This window comes from Ursus arctos, unplaced genomic scaffold (assembly GCF_023065955.2).
Source record: "Ursus arctos isolate Adak ecotype North America unplaced genomic scaffold, UrsArc2.0 scaffold_11, whole genome shotgun sequence".
Taxonomy (NCBI): domain Eukaryota; kingdom Metazoa; phylum Chordata; class Mammalia; order Carnivora; family Ursidae; genus Ursus; species Ursus arctos.
In genome coordinates, this window is record NW_026622775.1 from 60,035,842 (window position 1) to 60,058,367 (window position 22,526).

At 33.8% G+C, this 22,526-nt stretch overlaps 1 protein-coding gene across 1 annotated transcript in view; it reads right to left on the minus strand.

Annotated features, from left to right (window-relative positions):
• Nucleotides 1–2,136: 2,136 nt before the first annotated feature.
• FBXO8 (F-box protein 8) overlaps nucleotides 2,137–22,526 on the minus strand; it is a 45,164-nt gene continuing 24,774 nt past the window's right edge. Inside the window, exons 4-6 of the mRNA XM_026518877.4 lie at nucleotides 5,441–5,559; nucleotides 4,183–4,379; nucleotides 2,137–2,771 (exon numbers count right to left, since the gene is read on the minus strand). Of these exons, the coding sequence (XP_026374662.1) occupies nucleotides 2,584–2,771; nucleotides 4,183–4,379; nucleotides 5,441–5,559 (504 nt within the window). The 3' untranslated portion in view covers nucleotides 2,137–2,583. The remainder of the gene's footprint in view (nucleotides 2,772–4,182; nucleotides 4,380–5,440; nucleotides 5,560–22,526) is intronic.

Genomic DNA, 22,526 nt, shown 5'->3' on the forward strand with positions numbered 1-22,526 from the left:
GAAGTGGTGCAAATATTAACTGTAAATAGGTTTTGTCAAGTTATATATCTTGATATGGGCTTGGTTTACTCAAGTGTATGCATTTATTAAGATTCATGGATTAGTACACTTTACATTTACGTATTTCACTGAATGTAAATTTTACCTATAAAGAAAAAAAAAATTTAGGGGCGCCTGGGTAGTGCAGTCGTTAAAGCGTCTGCCTTCGGCTCAGGGCGTGATCCTGGCGATCCGGGATCGAGTCCCACATCAGGCTCTTCCGCTATGAGCCTGCTTCTTCCTCTCCCACTCCCCCTGCTGTGTTCCCTCTCTCGCTGGCTGTCTCTCTGTCACATAAATAAATAAAATCTTTAAAAAAAAAAAAAGAAAAAAAAAAAAGAAAAAAAAAATTTAAAAAGTGGATCTCTAGCTAACAATATACAAGTTGAATTCTATATAGCAAGAAAGTGTCCTGTGATGTCCGAAACCTGTATTACCTGTATTAAAACAATGATAGGTTGACTGACGGACAGAGGGATGGAAAAATATGTGCTAAAGTGAATGCAGTAATATTTTAATTGTAAAATCTACATAGTGGTTATATATGCATTCTCTGTAAAATATTTTAATTTTTATATGTTTGAGAATTTTCATAAGAAAATGTTAAAAAAAGAATACTGCCAATCTACATTTATAATCAGGTCAGGGTGGAAAAAATAAAACAGGAAAAAGGGGAAAACTGAAATGGAGGATACAAAAAAAGAAATAGAAGGAAAGAAAAGAGAGTAAAGCTAAAACAGAGGTAGAAAGAACCTAATGGATAGAAAAAAAAGAAAAAAGAAAAGGAGACAGAGAGGGCAAGATGCCTGCCATTCATGGGAAAATAAAAATGATAAAATGTTATCATTACTGTTGGTCTTCTGAAACTTTCCAATAAATTAGTTTTGAAGTTAAAAATTACAAAGAACTACTTTGTCATGGAATTCAAAATTATGCAAATATTGGGGCGCCTGGGTAGCGCAGTCGTTAAGTGTCTGCCTTCGGCTCAGGGCGTGATCCCCACGTTCTGGGATCGAGTCCCACATTGGGCTCCTCTGCTGGGAGCCTGCTTCTTCCTCTCCCGCTCCCCCTGCTTGTGTTCCCTTTCTCACTGGCTGTCTCTCTCTGTCAAATAAATAAATAAAATCTTTAAAAAAAAAATTATGCAAATGTGAAAATTTAGGTATTTTCCTCAAGATCTGAGAACTTGTTTACGTCCAGTCTAAAGTGACTTTCAAAATTGTTTGATTATCTTATGTCTTGTCATTGAAAATTCTGTAGGACATCACTTGTAGTTGTAATATGACCAACCACTATTTACTTAGGACCAGATCTGGAAAGAAGCTGGGACTGTACACTTCCAGCAAAAGTTTCTAAACCTCCAAGTTCCACCCCCTAAACTAGCGGCGCTACTCATCACATAGCGTCTCATTTCAAAGCTGAGGCTTTTCACTTAGCAGTATTTCCAGGAGACTTCTAACTTATCATATAAATATACTGTTCTTTATCATTTCGATGCTAAGTGTTTCATAATTAAAAAATTGCTAATTAAGCTATGCTTCATACATTTGCTCTCTAAGAAGCAGTATTTTTCCTTTCGTTACCAGTCATGTAACATCTCTGAAGGCAGGGCCCATGTCTAAGTATTGCTACTACCTAGCGGAGTGTTTAGTACACGGAAGGTCCTTGGTAAATATTTGAATGAATGAATGAAGAAAATTTATTCTTTCACAATACCCCTTTCTCAACTGATTCTAAACAGAAATTATCAAGGTAAGAGAATGGTAAATTTTGACTAATTACAAGAGATATGTTTTAATAACATTCTGTTCCTATGTATGGGAATGCTAGATTTTAACACATTTTGCTATCTCAAGTAGTTTAAAGGACTTATTGAGAAATGACTAACCCAGAACTTTTTTTAAAAATGGAAAGTCAAGTGACGAGTTTATTTTATAAAAATAAGTGCCTGTTTTGCTTATTACTAGTAATAACTCGATACTCTTTTCAAAGTTCAAAGGAAAGAGAAACTGGTATTGGTTTTTATCCAAGTCAGATCCAACTTTTATGAAGACAGTAATGAGCTCAGATCAGAATCAAATAAATTTCAGAACTCGGTTTGAGAGAAAAAGGAAAGGCTTTAGTTAAAATCTTTACAATAAAATAATTATGATTATAAATCTCTTTAGTTAAATATGTACACATTACATGGTATTTTAAAAAAGAATGAAAATGAGTAGTTTTTCAAGCAAATCTAATGCACAAATACACCACCTTTTAGAGTATAATGTCAGTTTAACATTCTTAAACAGCTGTGTCAGACAATGGCTCTGCTTTGTGCAAAACATGATAAGCAAAATTAAGAAAAATTCTGCAAAATTCTTTAGTTCCCCAAGGAAATTACTAAAAAAGAAAATAGTAAAAGAAAAAAAAAGGTGTACACTCGAGCTTGATTGTATACAGAGGCTAGAATGACCAGCACTAATGTAACCCCCATATCTGCTAAATAAGTCCTTGGGTAACTTTAGTTTGAAGTTAATAGTTGAAGTCCTAGCAATTGTGCTTTTATGCAGCCACATGGCCAATAAGGTAGATGTTGTCATAAAGGTGCCCTACAAAATCTTCACTAATGTTTTGAGCAGCACGACGGGTATTTCGAATAAATTCTCTTTTTGACATTTTATTCTTCACATGAGGGCTAGTGAGGTCAATGGAAAGTAGAATCAAAGAGTAGCACAGTACATAGACAGCATCTGGAATTAAAAAGAAACACCTCAAATTATTAGGTGGTTTGAAAAATGTGGTCCCAAAGGCATTATTTAACGCAAACATTTGTATAATTTAAAGAAATCAAGATTAGATCATAAACTAAACATAGAATGGCCAACTCATCCCAGTTTGCCTAGGCCTTTTCCAGCTTTAGCACTGAAAATCCCATGTCCTGGGAAACTCTTCAGTCCTGGACAAACAGGGATGCTTGATCATCCTGAATGCACACCAGTTTAGTGAGTATTTCCTTCAATTCATAAAGCATTTTAGAATAGTTTAGGAATTTATAGTGAAAGCTCATTCTAAACTTAAAAATGTCAGAACTGGTTTTATTTTCATCTTTGTTTCAAATGTGATACTCCCATTCAACTATCCATAAAATACACCTATACTGTTAGTATATTTGTCTTCCCATTAAAAAAAAAACCCACATATTTATTTACATAGAATGTTTTTTGTAAAAATCTAATTGGAAAATATTTAATGACAAAGACATGTATTAACAGTCCTTGAAAAAAAAAAGGTAAACAACTTATAAGACAATTAAATTAATATCCTCTTTTGAGATACGTATTTTTAAGGTCCATGGAATTTACGTATTAATTTCAAAAGTAAATTTTTAGGAAAAAGATTGCTAAACCTGAGCACCATGCAACAACAACAATGAAATGTCTTTATACATGCCCAAAGCAATATTTGATGTTTACTATCAAAATAGTAACAAACCTCAGGATACTTAGTATTATATGCTACAACTACTTGTTATTACAATGGGGTTTTTATTTCAGAATCCTGCAGTCTTAATAAAGCAAAGTTAAATATTATGTTATTTTATAAAAGCATTTTCAACAAATTTCATAAGATGGGTACATGTTCTTTTAATCTCCATTTAATAAACACAATAAAATTTTTGAGATGAAGAGAAAAGTAAAGCTCTGTCAAATGAAAAAATATGTAGGATACTCAGGTTATATTGCACATATATAGATATATACTCATACTCACAAATTATAAAAATTAGTTGTATTAAAAATAAATTTTAGTAGGAAAAATTCTACGTGTTACCTATGTAATATATGGACTATGAAAAGCTTTAAAAATAATTTCTCAAGTTTTTAGTTAAATTAGTAATATTCAATTCTCAATCAAGAATAATTTTAATGAATTTATAGCTAAGTCTAACTTTCTTCCAAAAACTGTGTTTTTATAAATGACAGCTATGACAAACTATTCTAAGCTCACATAAATGTATTCTACAGAATTAGTCATTGCTATAAGTAGTAAGAGAAGTATTTCTAATCACTGAAAGCATGTTTCCCCATGGTGAGAAAAAATGTCTCATACACTACTATTTTTACCTGGAGGTGGGAAGGGGGAATGGATATATATTCTTACCAGGACTAAGGCCAAGTTCTCGCATTAAATCGGGGTTACAAGCACAGAATCTATGTGAGAACTTTGTTATGAGAGTTTCAAGATACTCCCCACGCTCCTCAGGGGCATGGATATGACGAAAAAATTCTCTCAGTGCATTGGGCAAAAACTGATTTCTAAAATTATGCAATGTTACAAGGTCATCCAAGACATCTCTCCTAGTGGAAAAAGAAAAAGATACAGCTTTAGTTAACATTTCTCTACTAAATAAATGATAAGGACTCATAAATTATGTTTTTGGATGAAAATACCTTATTATTGATTCTCAGATCAGCTAATGCTATAAAGTATACATAATCCTTAAAATTAAAAAATCCAACTCTGATTAAGACATTAAATAATTTTTAAATCTTTTGTGAATAGGTGATAACAAAGCAAGGTGAAGCTAGTAATTCTAATTATAAAATGAAGAAAAAATAAATTTTGCAATATTAAAAGGGGCAGCTTCTTTTCAAGGGTCTTTTTGGCTAAATTCAAACAGCAACAGAATTCTTTATGTTTTTAACTATGAGAATAATAAGAGTTTTCACTTTCCACAGCAATCCAAACCACCAGAGGTAACAACTATTTTTGTAGACTTTTAAAAATGTCAACATACAGTACCTATTTTTCTAGTATTTGCTTTTCTTATTCCATATGGCATATGGTGAACAGCTTTTTATGTCTTTACACACAGATCTAAGTCATTCTTTTTAATGACTCAACAGCATCCCATCTTATGGATGTAACAATTCTACTTATGTACATTTGGGATATTTACAATTATATAAATATTTGTGTAAGTATATGTGTGTGCATATGTGTACAAATATTTGTGTAAGTATATGTGTATATGTATTTTTTTTATCAATGGTGATCTAATAAATCGTCATCCTTTGTTATATTATGCTTCAATTCTTGCTGAACTCAACCATGATTATATGATTATAATCTTTAATTTCTATCAATTATTTATGGTAGGGATAAGCAAATTATATCTAGTGAGCCAAATATGGCTCACTACCTAGTTTTGTAAATAAAATTTTATTAGAACACAGCCATCCTCGTTTGTTTACATACTGTTTGTCTGCTTTCAGGCTACAATGACAGTTACGAATAGCTGTGAGAAAAATTTCTTAACTAGATGACTGCTATGTGGTATAGTTTTAAAAGTAAAGCTTAACTCATTAAAAGCATTACTTAACTCATTTCTGATGAAAACTTAAAATTTGTTTTTTACCTTTCATCAAGATAGATTCTCAGTTTTTTCCAATTTAGTGTTCTTGTACAGAAGATAAACTTTGCTATTTCCTTTGATGAATCATCTAGGATACCCTTGGACATAAAGTAGTTCACTCCCTAAAGCAGAAAGACAAGTCTACATAAATAAAGTCAGTCTTTATTTATAAATTTTAACAATTAGGCGATAGCAGAACAATAGCCATAAATTCTTTCCAGCATTAATAGACTTTTTATAGCTTTAACATGCAAAATACAAGCTAGAACTTGAGCTGAAACTATTACTTGTGGTTGATAGTTTACATGCAATGAAAAGTAGGAAATTCAAAGTTAAGACTCCTAAAGAAATCCTAATTCAATTTTTTGGCTCATGTCAGTTAAAACTAACTATACAGAAATATGGCTTATATTGTGGTGGTGGCTGGGCGGGAGGGGAAACTACTATATAGACTTTAAAATAAGCCTGTAACAAACACTTCCGCTGCCTAATAGAAAACATGATTTCTTAGACATATTCTAATACATTATTCAAGGAAAAAGCTTCTTGAGAAAAAGAGATTCTCCAAATCAAAGATCAACAACTTTATTCTGTAAAGAAAAATACTTAAATTATTTAACTTAAAGTAAAGTAGGCACAGTTCCAGGTAGGTTTATGGTGTGTATATACTTTGGTTTTAAGCATCACTATATTCCATAAGAATTTAGCTTCAATTTATAGTGAGGCAAAATATAACATTTTTCATAGGATTTATCTTTGAATTTCCTTTTCCCTGCATGCAAAGTTTTCCAGAGAAGCATTATCCACAGTTTGTACCTATTTTAGATTTAAATCAACAACAACAAAACATCAACAAAAAAACTGAACACTGAAACTAATGTTTTCTCATGTATATGGAGATCACATTCAAATAAATGCCTTATGTGGATTTGAATGCGCAGTTATTGAAATAAAAGGCAGGTGTGTTTATTTCAACTCATAGTTATCCAGATACATGCATTCCCATGAATACTTATGTCTGGATAATAGCACACTGTGTGCAGTTAATTAGTAGAGAAAATGATGTATTATATACACACAACATACTGTTTTCACACATAAATTCCTTCAGCATTTCTTCCCTTTTACAAACACATATACTACTCAGAAATATTGCACCCATTAAGAATTCAAAAAGTTGGAAGAATTTTTATGAAAGACTCTTCGAGATAAAATCTCATAAAATTTTTCTATTAAAAAAATTAAAAAGCAATTTGGTACCATGAGGTAATGCCTTTGAAAGGTTATAATCATCTGTAAATTATAATTCAAAGATAAGATTTTTTAATATAAAACTAATTTTATGAGCCATGAGGATAATATCCTAATGACAATGTTATCAGTTTCTCATGTGAATTTTAATAGTACAAAAGCAGTGCTAAGGCTCTGGATTAAAAAATGTGCCTAAGAAGAGCAGAATGTGATAACATGAAACTTTCTTGTCAACTCAATTGTAAGCAGTATTTCAGACTGCGTCCTGGATACAAGGCTAGGAAATGCCACATGGTCAAGATGGAAAGCCAAAGAATTTGTTTGGAATGAGTCTCTCAGCAATTGTCTGAGGGGGCAGGGACTAAAGAAATAGTAATGCTTGTTCCATCCTTTCCTCCATTAATTTGAATAATCGAGAGTTGACTGTATGTTTTAATTCATCTACTTAGTAAAAAATTGTCAGGTTTGATTTTTTCCAAAATTCCTCCATTTAAGAGAATAACAATATTTCAAAAGTATTTGCAGTGCTTAATTTTAATCTAAGCTATTCAAACCCCAAGGAATGTCAACTAAATATTATTTAATAGGTTCTTTATTTATACCTACTTGTTAATCAATATTTAAGAGATGTAAAACTAATTCTAATCAATTTTTAAAATTATACAAAATATTAAAAAACACTAAATGATCCATTGAATAGAATATAATTCTCTAATCATATGATATATGTCTTTTAATATCATTTGATGCTCCTTAGTTACAAATTAGCATTGGTATTTGCCTCATGTAAGTATCCTAAAAGTATGCTGTTGATAATTTCCTTTTTTAAGGAATACATGTTTTAAGAATTTAATCCCTCACCTAACTTGAAGTCTCCAAAATCAATCATATACACAGGAGTAAGCAAGAACACAAACAGCTTGAAACCCAATCCTGACAACGAGGGACACAGATCGAAATAAACCAACTCTGTTGGTTTTATGAGGAAAGGAGGCATCAGTTTTCAAGCCTGGGATTTCTCTGGAAAGGAAGAATACTTCAGAAGGGCTATCAAAGTGACGGGTCAAGGGGTGTGAAATAGGAAAAGGAATGAGATCAGATTATAATTTTCTTTAATAAGCAAGGTGGCAACCATCCGAATTCCTATCTTGTTATGTAAGCAATGAACTACAAAAGAAAACATTGTATGAGATTGGTTGAATAACTCTATATTTGTTTAGTAAGTGGTATAAGTATTTTTTTAATATTTAATGTAGTTTTAGAAGAATGGTATAGAGAGAGCCCCAGACCACAGAGCACGTTACTAATCAGGACTAGAGCTTTCAGCAGAGTGAGAGTACATGTGTGGTGTCTCACAGACAAAGGAAATCATGAACATTATTATTAGTCTATACCAACAGTTTCCAGAAAAAGGGAAGGCTATAGCTCACTACTGCCCACATAATTCACGACAAAAGTGTCAGATTCTGGATGTCACATTTTGTGGGGCTATTGACAAACCAGAATTTATCTAGATAAAGGAAATCAGGACCAGATAAGATTGTTGAAGGGTCTAGAATCCCTGTTAGATAAGGAAGAGTTAAAGAATGTACTGATATTAGGCCTAAAGAAGATACTTAGGAAAGAAGTTTAAGACTTTATGACACCTGAAAGGCTTTACCATAAGGAAAAAGAACATGCATTGTGTATGGTTTTAGTGAAGATCTTAAGCTGATGAAAGCTACAGAACTTCTTCCCAGAATAATGCACATACACATTTTTAAAATACACATTAAATGCCTGAAGCCCCTCTAAGGACTGCAGGTTAGGAATCCCTATTCTAGCTGATGTAGAAGTATGGCTACTGAATGTCAGTAGTGGGGGAGGTTAGTGCCATGTAACGAAGGCCTCACTTGCAATTACAGCCAAGTTGCTCAAGGCCAATGGTTTGTCATTTATTTGATTCTTTTTTTTTTTTTTACATTTCCAAAATAAATTTGCTTAAGCTTCACATTATTACTACTTAGTCTACTTTGATTGCTTAATCTATATACATTTTAACTCCACTATGCAAACTCTACACTGTTCAACTTGCAGGTTTATCTGAATTGTTACAGTCATAGTGTAGTTCCTTTTTTTTCACATAGGAATAATTCTAAAACATTTTTGTCATATAACTCGAAGCTAAATCATGATGGTGTCAGTCCTACAATGAATTGGCTCCATAGCATAAAGGGAAGTTTTTGTCATCTAGAAGGTATTGACCAAAATGGATTTTATTTAAAAAAAATAGTTTTAAAGGAAAGTTACAGTGGGATAAATAAAATTCCTATCATGAAAATAGATTGGATGTATACATTAAGATTCATATTTTTCTGGAAAATCATAAAATAACACTCAATTACAAATCCTAAATTCCTTACTAATGTGATTTTTTTTTTTTAAAGAGACAGAGAGCATGTGCCTGAGAATGGCTGGGGCAGAGAGAGAATCTTAAGCAAGCTCCACGCTCAGTGCATACGAGGGGCTTAATCTCACAACTCTGAGATCATGACCTGAGCCGACATCAAGAGTTGGATGCTTAACAAACTGAGCCACCCAGGTGCCCGAGAAAGAGATATTCTTATAAATAATCATAAATACTAATTTGGAAAAATAATCCAAATTTTAATATCCACTCTATAACCAGACAAATGGGTTAGTCTTTCTAGCTGCTAACAACAGGATAGGTGCCCCAGTAATGTGATTTTTAAAAGAAGTATCCATTTAACTTTAGATTTAAATGTATGATGAATACCCAAAGACTAGTTCGTAAAACAGATATACGTTTGTCTGTTTATATGTGTGTGTATATATATATATATATAGAGAGAGAGAGAGAGAGAGAGAGAGAGAGAGGAATGTTATCTGCTTTAAAAGCATTTCTGAAACATTGAATCAGAACAAACACATTAAAATTATCTACATCTTCATTTAAAATGTATTAAGCGCAAGGGATATACGCAAGTTATTCAGTGACAGACATTGAGAAGTATAAAACATTTTCGCTCTAAGAAAATCTAAAGTTTGCCTGGGGAGATGAGACAGGGACACAAATAACTAGAATATGCATACATAACAAATCAATGATATAAGGCAAACAGGGCCTAAATGAACAGGTGTGGAAAATAAGCATTTCAGTAGTTCAGTGGAAGGAAAAATCACTGTGGGACAGGACATTTAGATAAGTTTTCCTGGATATCTACTTTGAAGGAATGGTAGTGGTTTAAATAGCTCCGAATGAGGGGAACACTGGAGATGAATATTTTAGTCGATGTTGTATTAGATGAGCAAAAGCATTATAAAATAAAAAAATCAGGCAATTTTCGGGAAAATAGGGAACTATCTTGGGTTTGAGAACTAGACTTGGAACTAGACTGTAGCAGGAATAGCACTGAGTTTTAAGGGAAGTAGTTTATTTTCTCCCTTATATGTAATTGGAAGTCTCTGAAGGCGTTTTAACATGATGAAACAATGGCCTACAATATAAATTTGACAGTAATATAAAGAGAAATAATTAAAGGGAAATTAGACAGTAGGCTACTACAGTTGTGCAGGCTTAATGCAACAGAAATGCAAAGGAAATAATCTATCCTAAAAACATATGAAAAAATCCACATATGTTACGTTTGTAAATGAAAATAAGAGGTGAGAGCACATGTTACCATGCTGGCAATCAATCCAAGGAATAATGAAAAGTGAAAGATAAAGGTACTGATGTTTCTGTCTTTGATGAAAAGGGAAAAGACTGACAGGGGGAAAATCTCACAGGTTACAGAGGGTGTTGATTTAAAGAAAACAGTAATGAGTTTGGACTTCAAAATGTTGACCTTCAGGTGATGATAGATAAAACTAGAAAGGCAAAGTAGGCAGTTGACAATGTAATAAGACAAAGAAAAAAGTGTGGGTTGAAGGTACAGACTAAGGATCCTGAATAAGAACAATCAGGAAAGGAGTAGGCAGAGATGGAAGAAGGCCGAGACAGAATAATGTCCCAGAGGCTAAAAGTCTTTGAAATGTAAAGAAAAGAGTACACAATGCAATTACCTAGTACAGTTGAAAGAGCATAATTTTCAGAAGAGGGACCAAATCATGGCTCTGTGATTTTGTGAACATAATTTACTCAAACTTTCCGAACCTTAGTTTCTTAATTAGTAAAAATCTTATTTAAGTGGCTACTGTGAAGATATGAAAGTGTCTAGCATAGAACATGGCTAGTTTCCTTTTTCCTTTAGGTAGCTCAAGGAGATGAAAATGGGAAAGAAGGTAATGGATTTGGTGATTTGGAGAAAAGAAAGTAGTGCCTTTCAAGGGGTCTCTTTCTACAGAGTGATGGGGGCTCAAGTCTAAGAAGAAAGCTAAGGAATAAGCTCAAGGTAAGGAAACTGAAAGCCCAGTCATTTGAAAAATTTATTAGTACAAAGGAGGAAAAAATATTAAAGAACATTAAAGGTCAAAAAGAGACACAAAAATTTTTTTTTTTTAAGACAATTTTGACCCATGCATGTCAGAAGAGGAAAGAAAGAGAACCAACAGGGAGAGGAAAAGATTGACAAAGAAGCAATAAGAGATAATGAAAGCAGCAAGGTAGAGAAAAGGGGAGCAAGTGAAGGACTGAAAACACAAGTGGAATTAAAATTCATCACACTCTGGCCAAGGTCCAAACACTCCCACTGCAGGCAAGGAAGAAACCCTGCAGAGGACTGATCTGAGGGACAGAGCAGCCATAACACAGTGGCTGAGTGCACACAGCACACACCAGAGACGCTTCCTGAAATGCCAGGCCCTAGACAGTATATGACCTCTTCTTCATAAAGCCACTACTCTCTGGAGCAGGAAACATAACTGGCCTTCCTAACACAAAGACAGAGATCTAGACAAAATGCTAAGATGGAGAAATTCACCCCAAAAGAAGGAATAAGAAAAGGTCACGACCAGGGATCTAATCAAAATAGGTACGTAATATGCCTGATCCAGACTTTATTTTTTTAAAAAGATTTTTATTTATTTGACAGAAAGAGACAGCCAGCGAGAGAGAGAACACAAGCAGGGGGAGTGGGAGAGGAAGAAGCAGGCTCCTAGTGGAGGAACCTGATGTGGGGCTCGATCCCAGAACACTGGGATCACGCCCTGAGCCAAAGGCAGACGCTTAACGACTGAGCCTCCCAGGCACCCCCTGATCCAGACTCCAAAGCAACAATCATAATGTTACCAGCTGGGCTTGAGAAACACATACAAGACTAAGCAAGGGAGTCTTTTACTGCAGGGATAAAAGAACTTAAAACCAATCAGGCCAAAATGAAAAATGCAAAAACTGGTATTTGAAACCGACTGGATGCAATGACCACAAGGATGGAAGAAGCAGAGGAACCAATTAAGTGATATAAAAGAATTCCGGAAAGTAATGAAGCTGATTAAAAGAGGGAAAGAAAAATCCTGGATCATGAATGTAGACTTAAGGACCTGATAATGCTTCCTGAGACTGGAGGACAGGACAACGGTGCTGGTTCAGGGATAGATATATTAAGAAACTGATAAAGGCAGAAAGCAGAGCGCATATTGGTTTTCTTCTTAGGGTGCATAAACCATCTAGAAAGAATTAGAAAAGAGAGCTGAATTGGATCCCACAGTGAAGTAATAAAGATTTCAATCCACAAGGGGAATCCAGGGAATCGACTAGGAATAAGTTCCTGTTCCGTTCTTAAATTCCACATGTGATACATTGGGAATCCACTAGGAATAAACAAAAGGAGTGCAAAGCAGCAGGGAGAACCCTTGTGATGTTAATGTAAATTCATCCCATCTCATTTTAAGAACAGATGTTTGCAGTAATTCAAGAAAAAAAAGAAAGAAATTTTGTAAAGCAGACTCCATAGAGTATGTTACTAAAAACTTATATAAATGATAGCTCTAAGACTTACACAATCAAATTAGAGTGGTGAACTGTTTTGATGTAATTTGTGTAGGAGGTAACAAATAATTCAAGAAATCATGAACAGATTGTTTACACCAATATCAAGAAGGAATTTAGAATCAAGAAAAAATGTGTTGGATAAAGAAGATGTGGGGTGTGTGTGCGCATGCGTGCACGCACACACACACGCACACACACATACATACACACTGGAATATTACTTAGCCATCAAAAAGATGAAATCTTACCATCTGCAACAACATGGGTGGACCTAGAGGGTATTATGCTAAGTGAAATAAGTCATTCGGAGAAAGATAATTACCATATGATTTCACTCATATGTGGAATTTAAGAAAGAAAACAGGATCACAGAAGAAGGGAGGGAAAAATAAAATAAGATGAAATCAGAGAGGGAGACAAAACCGTAAGAGACTCTTAACTATAGGAAACAAACTGAGGGTTGCTGGAGGGGAGGGGGGGTTGGGTGATGGACGCTAAGGAGAGCATGTGATGTAATGAGACTGGTGTTATAGTCAACTGATGAATCACTAAATTACCTCTGAAACTAATAATACACTATATGTTAATTAATTGAATTTAAATTTAAAAAAGAAAAAGAAAAAATGTGTTAGGGCTTAGTCATCTATTTTTTTTTTATTATTGTAAGAATGCCTCTTTTCATACAATTCATGTTTTAAGATACATCTACTTTCATTTCTTCTATTACATCAATAAACGCATTTTCTCTTCCATTTTAATAAAGCCTTATTTTTTTTTTTTTGATTCAAATCATTATTATCCACAGTGTGCTTCAAAAGCAAAATCTACTATACATATGTTCAGGACCAGAAATTATACAGTTAACACAGTGAATTCTAAAAAACTGGGTATGCAAAACCAAATGAAAAAGAACCAACTGTTATTGCAAACCTAAAACTGACTTAAAAAATATACACTGTTAATTAAAAAACAAAAAAACCAAAACCCACTGACCACTGATACTGAAAGTATTGGCTATTGGCACTGACAGTTGGCAGAAACATTATGTAGCAGTTTGTATCAATAACAGAAATCATTACTAAAACAAAATTGGGGGTACCCTTGTTTTCCTACAGAATGGCATAATAAAGATATTTTTTAAAAAACTTGGTTTAACTAATTTTGTTCAAATTTGCCTATGTATACAATGTAAAATCCAGAACCATGGTTACTATTTTTCAGGTAATAAATCTACACTTAGGAGAATTAGATAATAGAAAGCAAATTGGATGCTACATTTCATTTTTTAAAGGACATCTGAAGACTTTTAAAATAACAATCCTTAAATTTTAACAATAAATATTTATAAAACAACACAGTTCAATCTAGATTTCTACCTTTTCTTTCAGTGAGAAGTGATACAATAATATTCAAATATGTATTTTAGCCACAGTGAAATGAACAACTGAAATGTCATCTTTTCACATTAAAAATAATAACCTTAATGTAAAAATTAAGATACAAAAAATGTTATAGATATTTATTTTCTGGATAGTAAAAAATAATTAGCACATCAGAGAGAGGGCAGCCTTCTATAGGTCAAATGGAGCATCCACATTGTCTTGTTTGAAAATAGCACTGATGGTGACACTATTTCTTCTTTCTTATAGTGTTTTCAGAATCACTTAAGCAAAATGAAAAATCTATTAATTTCTGGTCAGTCAGCAGTTCTCTCCTTACGTTTTTTTTTTAACTTCATAATAATATTTTTTATTATATTATGTTAGTCACCATACAGTACATCCCTGGTTTTTGATGTAAAGTTTGATGATTCATTAGTTGCGTATAACACCCAGTGCACCATGCAATACGTGCCCTTACTACCCATCACCAGCCTATCCCATTCCCCCACCCCCTCCCCTCTGTCTGAGAAACAAACTGAGGGCTTCACTCTCCCTACGTAATCAGAGCATATGTATTCTATAGTTAAGGGAAAAAACACATAGAACTTGAACAGGTGAAATTCATCTGGGGATATATACACTGTGCAAGTAATAAATTAACACCTTGCTTTTTAGTTGCAAAGTAAATGCAGAAGATTACTTAATGAGCAAGTTTTAAGACTAAGTATGGAAGCTTTTCTTCTGTCATTTCATTTCATTCTACCCACTAGCTTTTGCAGCCTTTTCTTCTGTAAGTTTCCATACCATTCTCCTCTGTTGTAACACTGACCTTCAGCATACTGTAGAAATGTCAGATATTGCTTTTTCATGCTAATTTAAGCTGTTTATACATAGTATAATTTTTTTTTAAGATTTTATTTATTTATTTGACAGAGAGAGAGAGAGAGGCAGTGAGAGAGGGAACACAAGCAGGGTGAGTGGGAGAGGGAGAAGCAGGCTTCCTGCTGAGCAGGGAGCCCGATGCAGGGCTTGATCCTGGAACGCTGGGATCATGACCTGAGCCAAAGGCAAGACGCTTAACGACTGAGCCACCCAGGCGCACCTACATAGTATAATTGTTATTCCTTATCTAGTCACTAGAATCCAAGACTAAAGTAAAAACTATGCCAAAGTTTTTAAAGTTGTCCCATCTGAAAAGATTATAAGAATGACAAGAAAAGTTTTCCTCTTATTGAGGTGCCTATAAGTAGTCAGTGGAAGCTTCTGTGTGACTTAGTTATAATTAAGAGGAAAGGACGTCATGACAATTGGGACAGAAATGTGAAGATGATTTTGATGTCAGTTTGAAATCTGAACTGCAGATTCCACTCGTCTCTTCCCTAGGAAGAACAGAGAGCACATACTGTCCATGCTCATGTGGGGGAAGTGACAGCTGGGGAGAGACAGTGCTAATATACTGCAGCCAATTCTTTTCTTTTCTTTTCTTTTCTTTTCTTTTCTTTTCTTTTCTTTTCTTTTCTTTTCTTTTCTTTTCATTAATAGATTTTATTTCTTAGAGCCGTTTCAGTTTTGCAGAAAGATTGAACAAAAGTGTAAAGAGTTCCCATATTGGCTCCACTCCCCCAATTTGCTCACCCCATCCAATTTCCCCTATTATAAACATTTTGCATTGGTGTATTGGTCAGCCAATTTCCTCTTATACAGTTACTGAAAGTGGCCAGAATTAAACATTCTGGAGGATAATGAAGAATCATATTATTCAGTTTTGAGTATGAAATATGGAATGAAACAGCTTATTTATAGACCTTGTTTAAAGTGGCAAGGATTTCAGCTTTCCAAAACAATATATGGAGGAATCTTCCATACAGCAGAGTGTACAATGTTGATCAACTATTAAGAATAGGCACACATACACCCTAAATCATTTCCAGCCAGAACACGTCAATGGGAAATCTCACATAAAGGAGGGATAGTTCAAAGAAGATCTAAAGAAAAATGGAAAATCTTTCTAATGGAGTCCAGGGGAAATGGAGGAGAAATGTAAGACAGATGATTGTGCTTCTTTTTTCATAGGAGAGAAAGCAATGACATCAGACAAAATCATATAAATGTCATTATCCAGGTTTTAAATAACAAAAGCTAGTTCCTATTAATTAGTTTTCATAGAGTCAAACAGAAAAAGAGTCACGCTTTGAGTTCTAATAGTCCCCAAAAGTGTTAATCTGCTGACTGGGATAGATCAATAAGATGAAGAACATGAAAGCAATTCTTAATGATAAATCACTACTACTACTATTATTGACAAGTTGCTGGTAGCTAAAGTAAACTTCTTGGAAAGGCCCCTTCTTATCTAAACTGTCTGTAAATCAGAAAAAGAAAACATTCTAGTCAAAATCTGGAAATAAAACTCTATTAGGTTAAGGTACAATTAATAATAATTCAAACTAATGAGAAAGTGACACATTTGAATATAATATTTGCTAATTTCGAATTCCTGCTTTATAAAAATCACATGCAAACAGAACTATTTAAATGATCGACTTGACTTTGATAAATAAAAATTAATTTTCTCATTCTAGATTCTAATATGTACATTTATAAATACATTTTAACAGCTCTGAAACAATTTTGAAATAAACAACACTAAGAAAAACTACAAACCTTAATGGTAGACAAGCAGAGAAGCAAGCTGGAATTTAAACAGTAGTTTCACTGCTAGCCCATGTGTATACTTATTCAGGTAATTAAAGTATCTGTTCGTCCCACCACCATATTCAGCCATGACACAGGTTTTTTGAACATAATTTTGGACACCTAATTACTGTTTAAAATGTCCTCAAAAAGATAAAAAATAAGCATCACCACTGACACAAAAGGTTACTGTATATGCAAAAGGTTGTTCATCACATGCTAGACAATGAAATTAAAAACAAAGGGTGTCATCATTTAAAGCTAGCAGATGTTGGTGTGACCGATACATGCATTATGAAGGAACATTACGCAGGTGTCAAATATTTATCTACTAGAATCTGAAAGTTCCGAGAGAGGATGAACCCCAATGCCTACAGCAGTGCTTGGCTCTTGATAGTCTAAGTTGTTATAGTTGTACTTCTAGTATAAATATAAAGCTACATTTGGGGAGCGCTTAGAGGCACTAAGCATTTAACATACACTATTTCATTTAATATTCACAGTAACATATATTGTGAATCACAAATATTATTGTCCCCATTTTATAGACGGGGAAACTGAAGCCCAGAGGTTAAATAATTTGCCAAGGTTTAAGTCATATAATTAGTAAGTGGAGAGATACTTAATAAATATTTGTTGAATTGAATGAATCTGTACAAAGCCTCCAGGTGGCTTTCAAGAGAAGCTATCGGCTTTTAAGGATTACATAATTAAACTAAGGGGTAAAAAAAGAACAGAAAATAACCACAACAAAAACCTATGAGTTGGATCAAAATTCCAGTGTACTTTGAAATACCTCAAATTATAAACTCTCCAAAGTTGGAGGTCCCAGTACAAATAATAAAAAAGCAATGGGTCACTCTGATGCTATCTTTACCTGCTAATGGCCAAAGTGATTCACAAAGATCTTAACGTTTTTATTATAAAGAAGGCATCTTAAAAATCTTTATGACATGAAAGAAAATGTTATATAATATTAGGGATAAATGTATACTATAGTTAGTTGGTAAAAAATTTGCATTTACTGTAGTGTTTCCTTCATACTTCCATATTTCAAAAGCTGCAGTTAATTTGATGGATGCTGTACAACTGATGACATCCAAGAACTGAGGAAATACTATTTAGATTTCTGATAAAGAATTCATCTTTAAGACTGACATTTACTGTGACATTGGTATTAGCAATTGCTACATTCAGACAAGATGTGTAGGACAGAAAACTGCTTTGGACATTAAAATTGAGAACTTAGGTCTAGAAAGTGCTGTCAAGTTTCATTGAAACTGTGGTCACATCAGATAATAAAGAACATGGACGTATTAAGATGGTCAGGATATGGTAAGGAAATAAAAGATAAACAGATTTTTCTTTGAAATGTACTTAAAATATTACCACAATATTGTAAACTCACCAGGTGTATTTATCTAAATTGGCAACAAAAGTAAAATTCAAACAAAGAAAAAATCTTGCTCATTTCAGCACTGCACATTTTAAAATTTGTAGTATGGGTGCTGTGGTGCTAAAATATTCTAACTTTATTCTTTCTTCTAGTTGAAAGTCCTAGATTAATACATTGTCCACTAATTTCTATTTACCCTAGATAATTCACATTAAATGAGATAACAGTATCTCCCATGACATACTGGGGAAAACAAAAGCAAAATGCATCCGGTGGTTTGACTGATCAACAAGCTATAGAATATTCTATGTCTGAATCTCTTTTTCAATTAGATTAAGACGAAAGAGGGCCTGGGAAATTTGTTTCCCTTTGAAGCTTCTAAAAGGTTTACCCCGAGTCCAAATACTTCTGTTGGGTCATTGTATACCACATACTGGAATGACTCTTGGTGACAAGGGAAGGGGAGGGTAGTCAAGATCTATTATGGTCACGGCAGGGTGTAAAATAAAGTTAACCTAAAAGACACAGGATAAAGTTACCTACTTAAACATAAAATTAACACATGATGGATCAGATTAAAAAGAGATAAGATATATCCATACACACCTATACACATACCATGTTGCCCTCAAAAAAGTGAATGGCCTCCAGTTTAGTATGACCTGACTAGTCATAACCAGACTGAAAATATTGAATTATCTAGTGAGAGGATAATATTCAGTGTCTGAGAGGCACAGTTTTTCACTTTGACTCTAATTTTAATCAAGGGAAAGGGGTTTTGACAATCAACTTGAGTATTTTTGCTCTTTTGAGTAAATAATTCCAATAGAGGAGAAAGCTTTTTAAGCTATATATAATGAGGGACTCCTTTCAGTGTCAACTAGCTCCTTTGCTCTGACTAGATTCTCATCAGCAAATTGGGGATAAAATTAATTTGTTAATGAAAATGAGCACTGTTTATTCTTATAAAAATAATTTGTGTTCAGGATTACATATCAAATTCTTAATGAGTTTGGGTAATAAATAATGATGATAGTGATGACAATGCATTAGTACGCTCTTGATTGCAAACAACAGGAACCCCTATCCAAAAAAGTAAAGGTATTTAATTTCTAATATAAAAAGAAATTTCAAAGTATTTTGGCTCCAGGGTTGTTAGGCTCATGGACCCTATTCTTCCTTCCTAATGCTCTATTTTCCCTGTGTTATTAATAGCCGTCATGGCTGCAACATGGCCGCACCTGTTCCTGTCATTATATGCTCATACATTAGTTCCAGAAGTATATACACATACAGGTGTGTACACATACACATAGATATAGTATTACCTTCTTTTGTCTCTTTTTGAGACTTAAAATTTTCTCTGCACATGTTTCCTCCAATCTTACAGGTGGATTGCAGTGGATGCCAAGCCAAAAGGAATAAAATTAGCATGATTATGTTGGAATACTCTGTGTACAACTCCTGAGGCTGGGAATGGAGCTATCTTTTCAGCTGTTTGAAGTTCTTTACCTAGTGAGTAGTCTAAGTGATGTGATTTAAACCCTGCCTGATGTACTGTATGGTGACTAACATAATATAATAAAAAATCATTAAAAAATAATAAATAATATAATATAATATAATATAATATAATATAATATAATATAATATAAAAAAATAAACCCTGCCCACATAGGGCTATGTGATTTTTTAAAAATTTATTTTTATGATAGGATATAGTGGTACTAGAAGAACCTTGAAGACAGCTCCTGAGTTCCACTTCTATCTTTCTGTTTTCCCCACATTGTGGGAAAAACTATTTTCCACTGATAACTGGGCTTTGTTACTTCAACCACAGTGTAATTATCGACCTTTATCCTTTTTTTTTTTTTTTTTGGTCATTTTTGCTCAGTGGCAGGAAGACCTAAAACTCCAAGAAGGTAGTCTCAGCAACCAATCTGAATTGTTGTGCCACTTATCAATATTCCTCCTTTTGGTAGGCTTCTAAACCAGTAGAGCCCAGAAATAATAGAAGCAGAATAACAAATTTTGTAAGTGGCTCACTAGTAAAACTACTGTTGCAGATGCTTGGGCCTGCCTCAAAGCCATTTCACTCTTTTTATTGCTTATAGCATCTCAGCCACAGTTGCTAAATCACGGTAACTCTATGTCAATCAGGTAATCCCTTCTTTTCTGTTCTCAATAGGTCTAGGGATGTTCATGTGATTCAGTCTGTGGATTAGAAATCAGCAGAAGTACACTGAAGGCTCCTGAAAAGATATTTTTCTTCCTATTAAGCATAAGGAATTAGAGGAGAGTTTCTTTGTTTTGCCCCATCTTTGTGCTGAGGATACTTTCATACGAGGATGTGATATTTTGGGTGGCGGTGGCCAACTTATTACCAAAAGAAGGCAGAAGTCAACACACCTTGAGAGTCTGTGATGAGATCAGTCTATCACTGAAATAACTCTGGGATACCCACCTCTGGGTCTCTTTGGAGTAAATAAATATATACGGTTAAGCCACTATTAAACTGTCTGTTCGTTCCAGCCAAAATACCCTAGGTGATACATAAAGGGAAAAGTGGGCAGTACACTTGCCAAACTTAAAAGCATCTTAGTGGCCTGTCAGTCTTCGCTGAAAATATCTGTGTTGCAAGAGATAACAGAGTTAGTATAGAGAATGAAATATCAAGGATGTAATGATAAATGATCTGTATAAATTACTTAATACGAATACTTGTATCAATGTCTAAAGGTAATTATTTGAATTCAATATCTCTATAAGGTTTTATTTTACAAAGTAACATTTTCCTTAACATATTAGATGATAATCAAAATATAGAACATGGATAAATCTCTCAGTCTTTCAAGGCACAACTCTCAGTTTTAATTTATTTTTTATAATACTATCAGACAAAAGGAAAGAAAACAAATATAAATTCATAGACTTTCAAAAGAAAAAAGATTACTGGTAAAATAGGCATCAGATAACTGTCAGTGAACACGAAGGTATTCAAGCTAGGTGTTTATCCATTTAGGAACTCATATTTATTTACACATAGTAAGATACGGATAATCTATACTAACATATCACAGAATGTGTCTGCTGGAATGTTACTTTACCAAAGGAAAAAAAAGGACACTGTCAAATAAATTTAACGCTATGTCAAATAAATTTGAATAATACTGCACACAACACGTATTCACAATGTGCATCAATGTATTAAAGACTTTGAAAGTTATTTTTTAAATAAGCCAACTAATCATAACCTATCATGGTCAAATTTATTAGACTTGAGGACTCCTTTGACTATGTCCATTATCCTGTGGAATAATTATTCCACAGAATATATTTGGAAAATGCTTATCTGTATATTCTGATGATACCAATCAGGGTTTTCTAGCCCCAGGAATAAAAATAAAAATTATTTTTCATCACTGTTGCTATGCTATGAAGTAATGGTAATGAACATTTTACTGCTGTATACTGGAGCAAAAAGTCAGTAAGATTTAATGTCTGAGGATAAACTCCTGAGTTCCTTTTTAAAATGGAGAACTACAAATTCCCCGTTTATATTTTAGCTGGTCCAACAGCAAAAAGAATACATTATCATGAACATAAATTGCTTATGCACGTCCATCTAAAATGTGTGCACAGGTCCAATTTAAAATATTTCTCATAATAGAGTCTATCCCAGATCATTCTAATAATTATGCATAAATTGTATGCATGCATGTGGGTCTTCCTTTATGAAGGCAAGAAAATTGTGCTTATATAGTTAAAAGACTGTTTTTACCTGACCCCAATGGGAATTTTTTTTTTTTTTAAGATTTATTTGAGAGAGAGAGGGGCACGGGTGTGGGGGCAGAGGAAGACTCTCTAGCAGACTTCCCGCTGAGGGGCTCCATCCCACAGAGCCTGAGATCATGACCTGTGCTGAAACCAAGAGTCCAATGTTCAACTGACTGAGCCACCCAGGCCTCCCAAGAATATTATTTAAAAAATTTTTTTAAAAAACATATTTACACAAACAAAAATAAAACCTATAACATACTGAAATTAAACCATGTTTGCTCCCAATTTTTCAGATTCCAAATTTAAAAATAACTAAGTCAAGAAACTGTTTCATACTAAATGGAGATCAAGGAATATAGCTAGTTGGTTGAGAAGTTGAATTACTTTATTATAATACTGCTAGCAGAATAAAATCAACACACGTAACTTGTACATGCAGGGGAAATACAGCCTAATGTAAACAGATGGTTTTTAGCACATTCCTTTACTAGAATGTGGTCACCTGCCACAAAGTACACAAGCTCATGCACAAGATCAAGACTTTACATACAGCTGAGATCACAACATCATGCAGATAACAACAGCGTGCTAGATAATCGTACCACAAATTGTGCGGATGTTCTCCCCCACCCCATGAGCCACTGCCAGCAGTTGCTG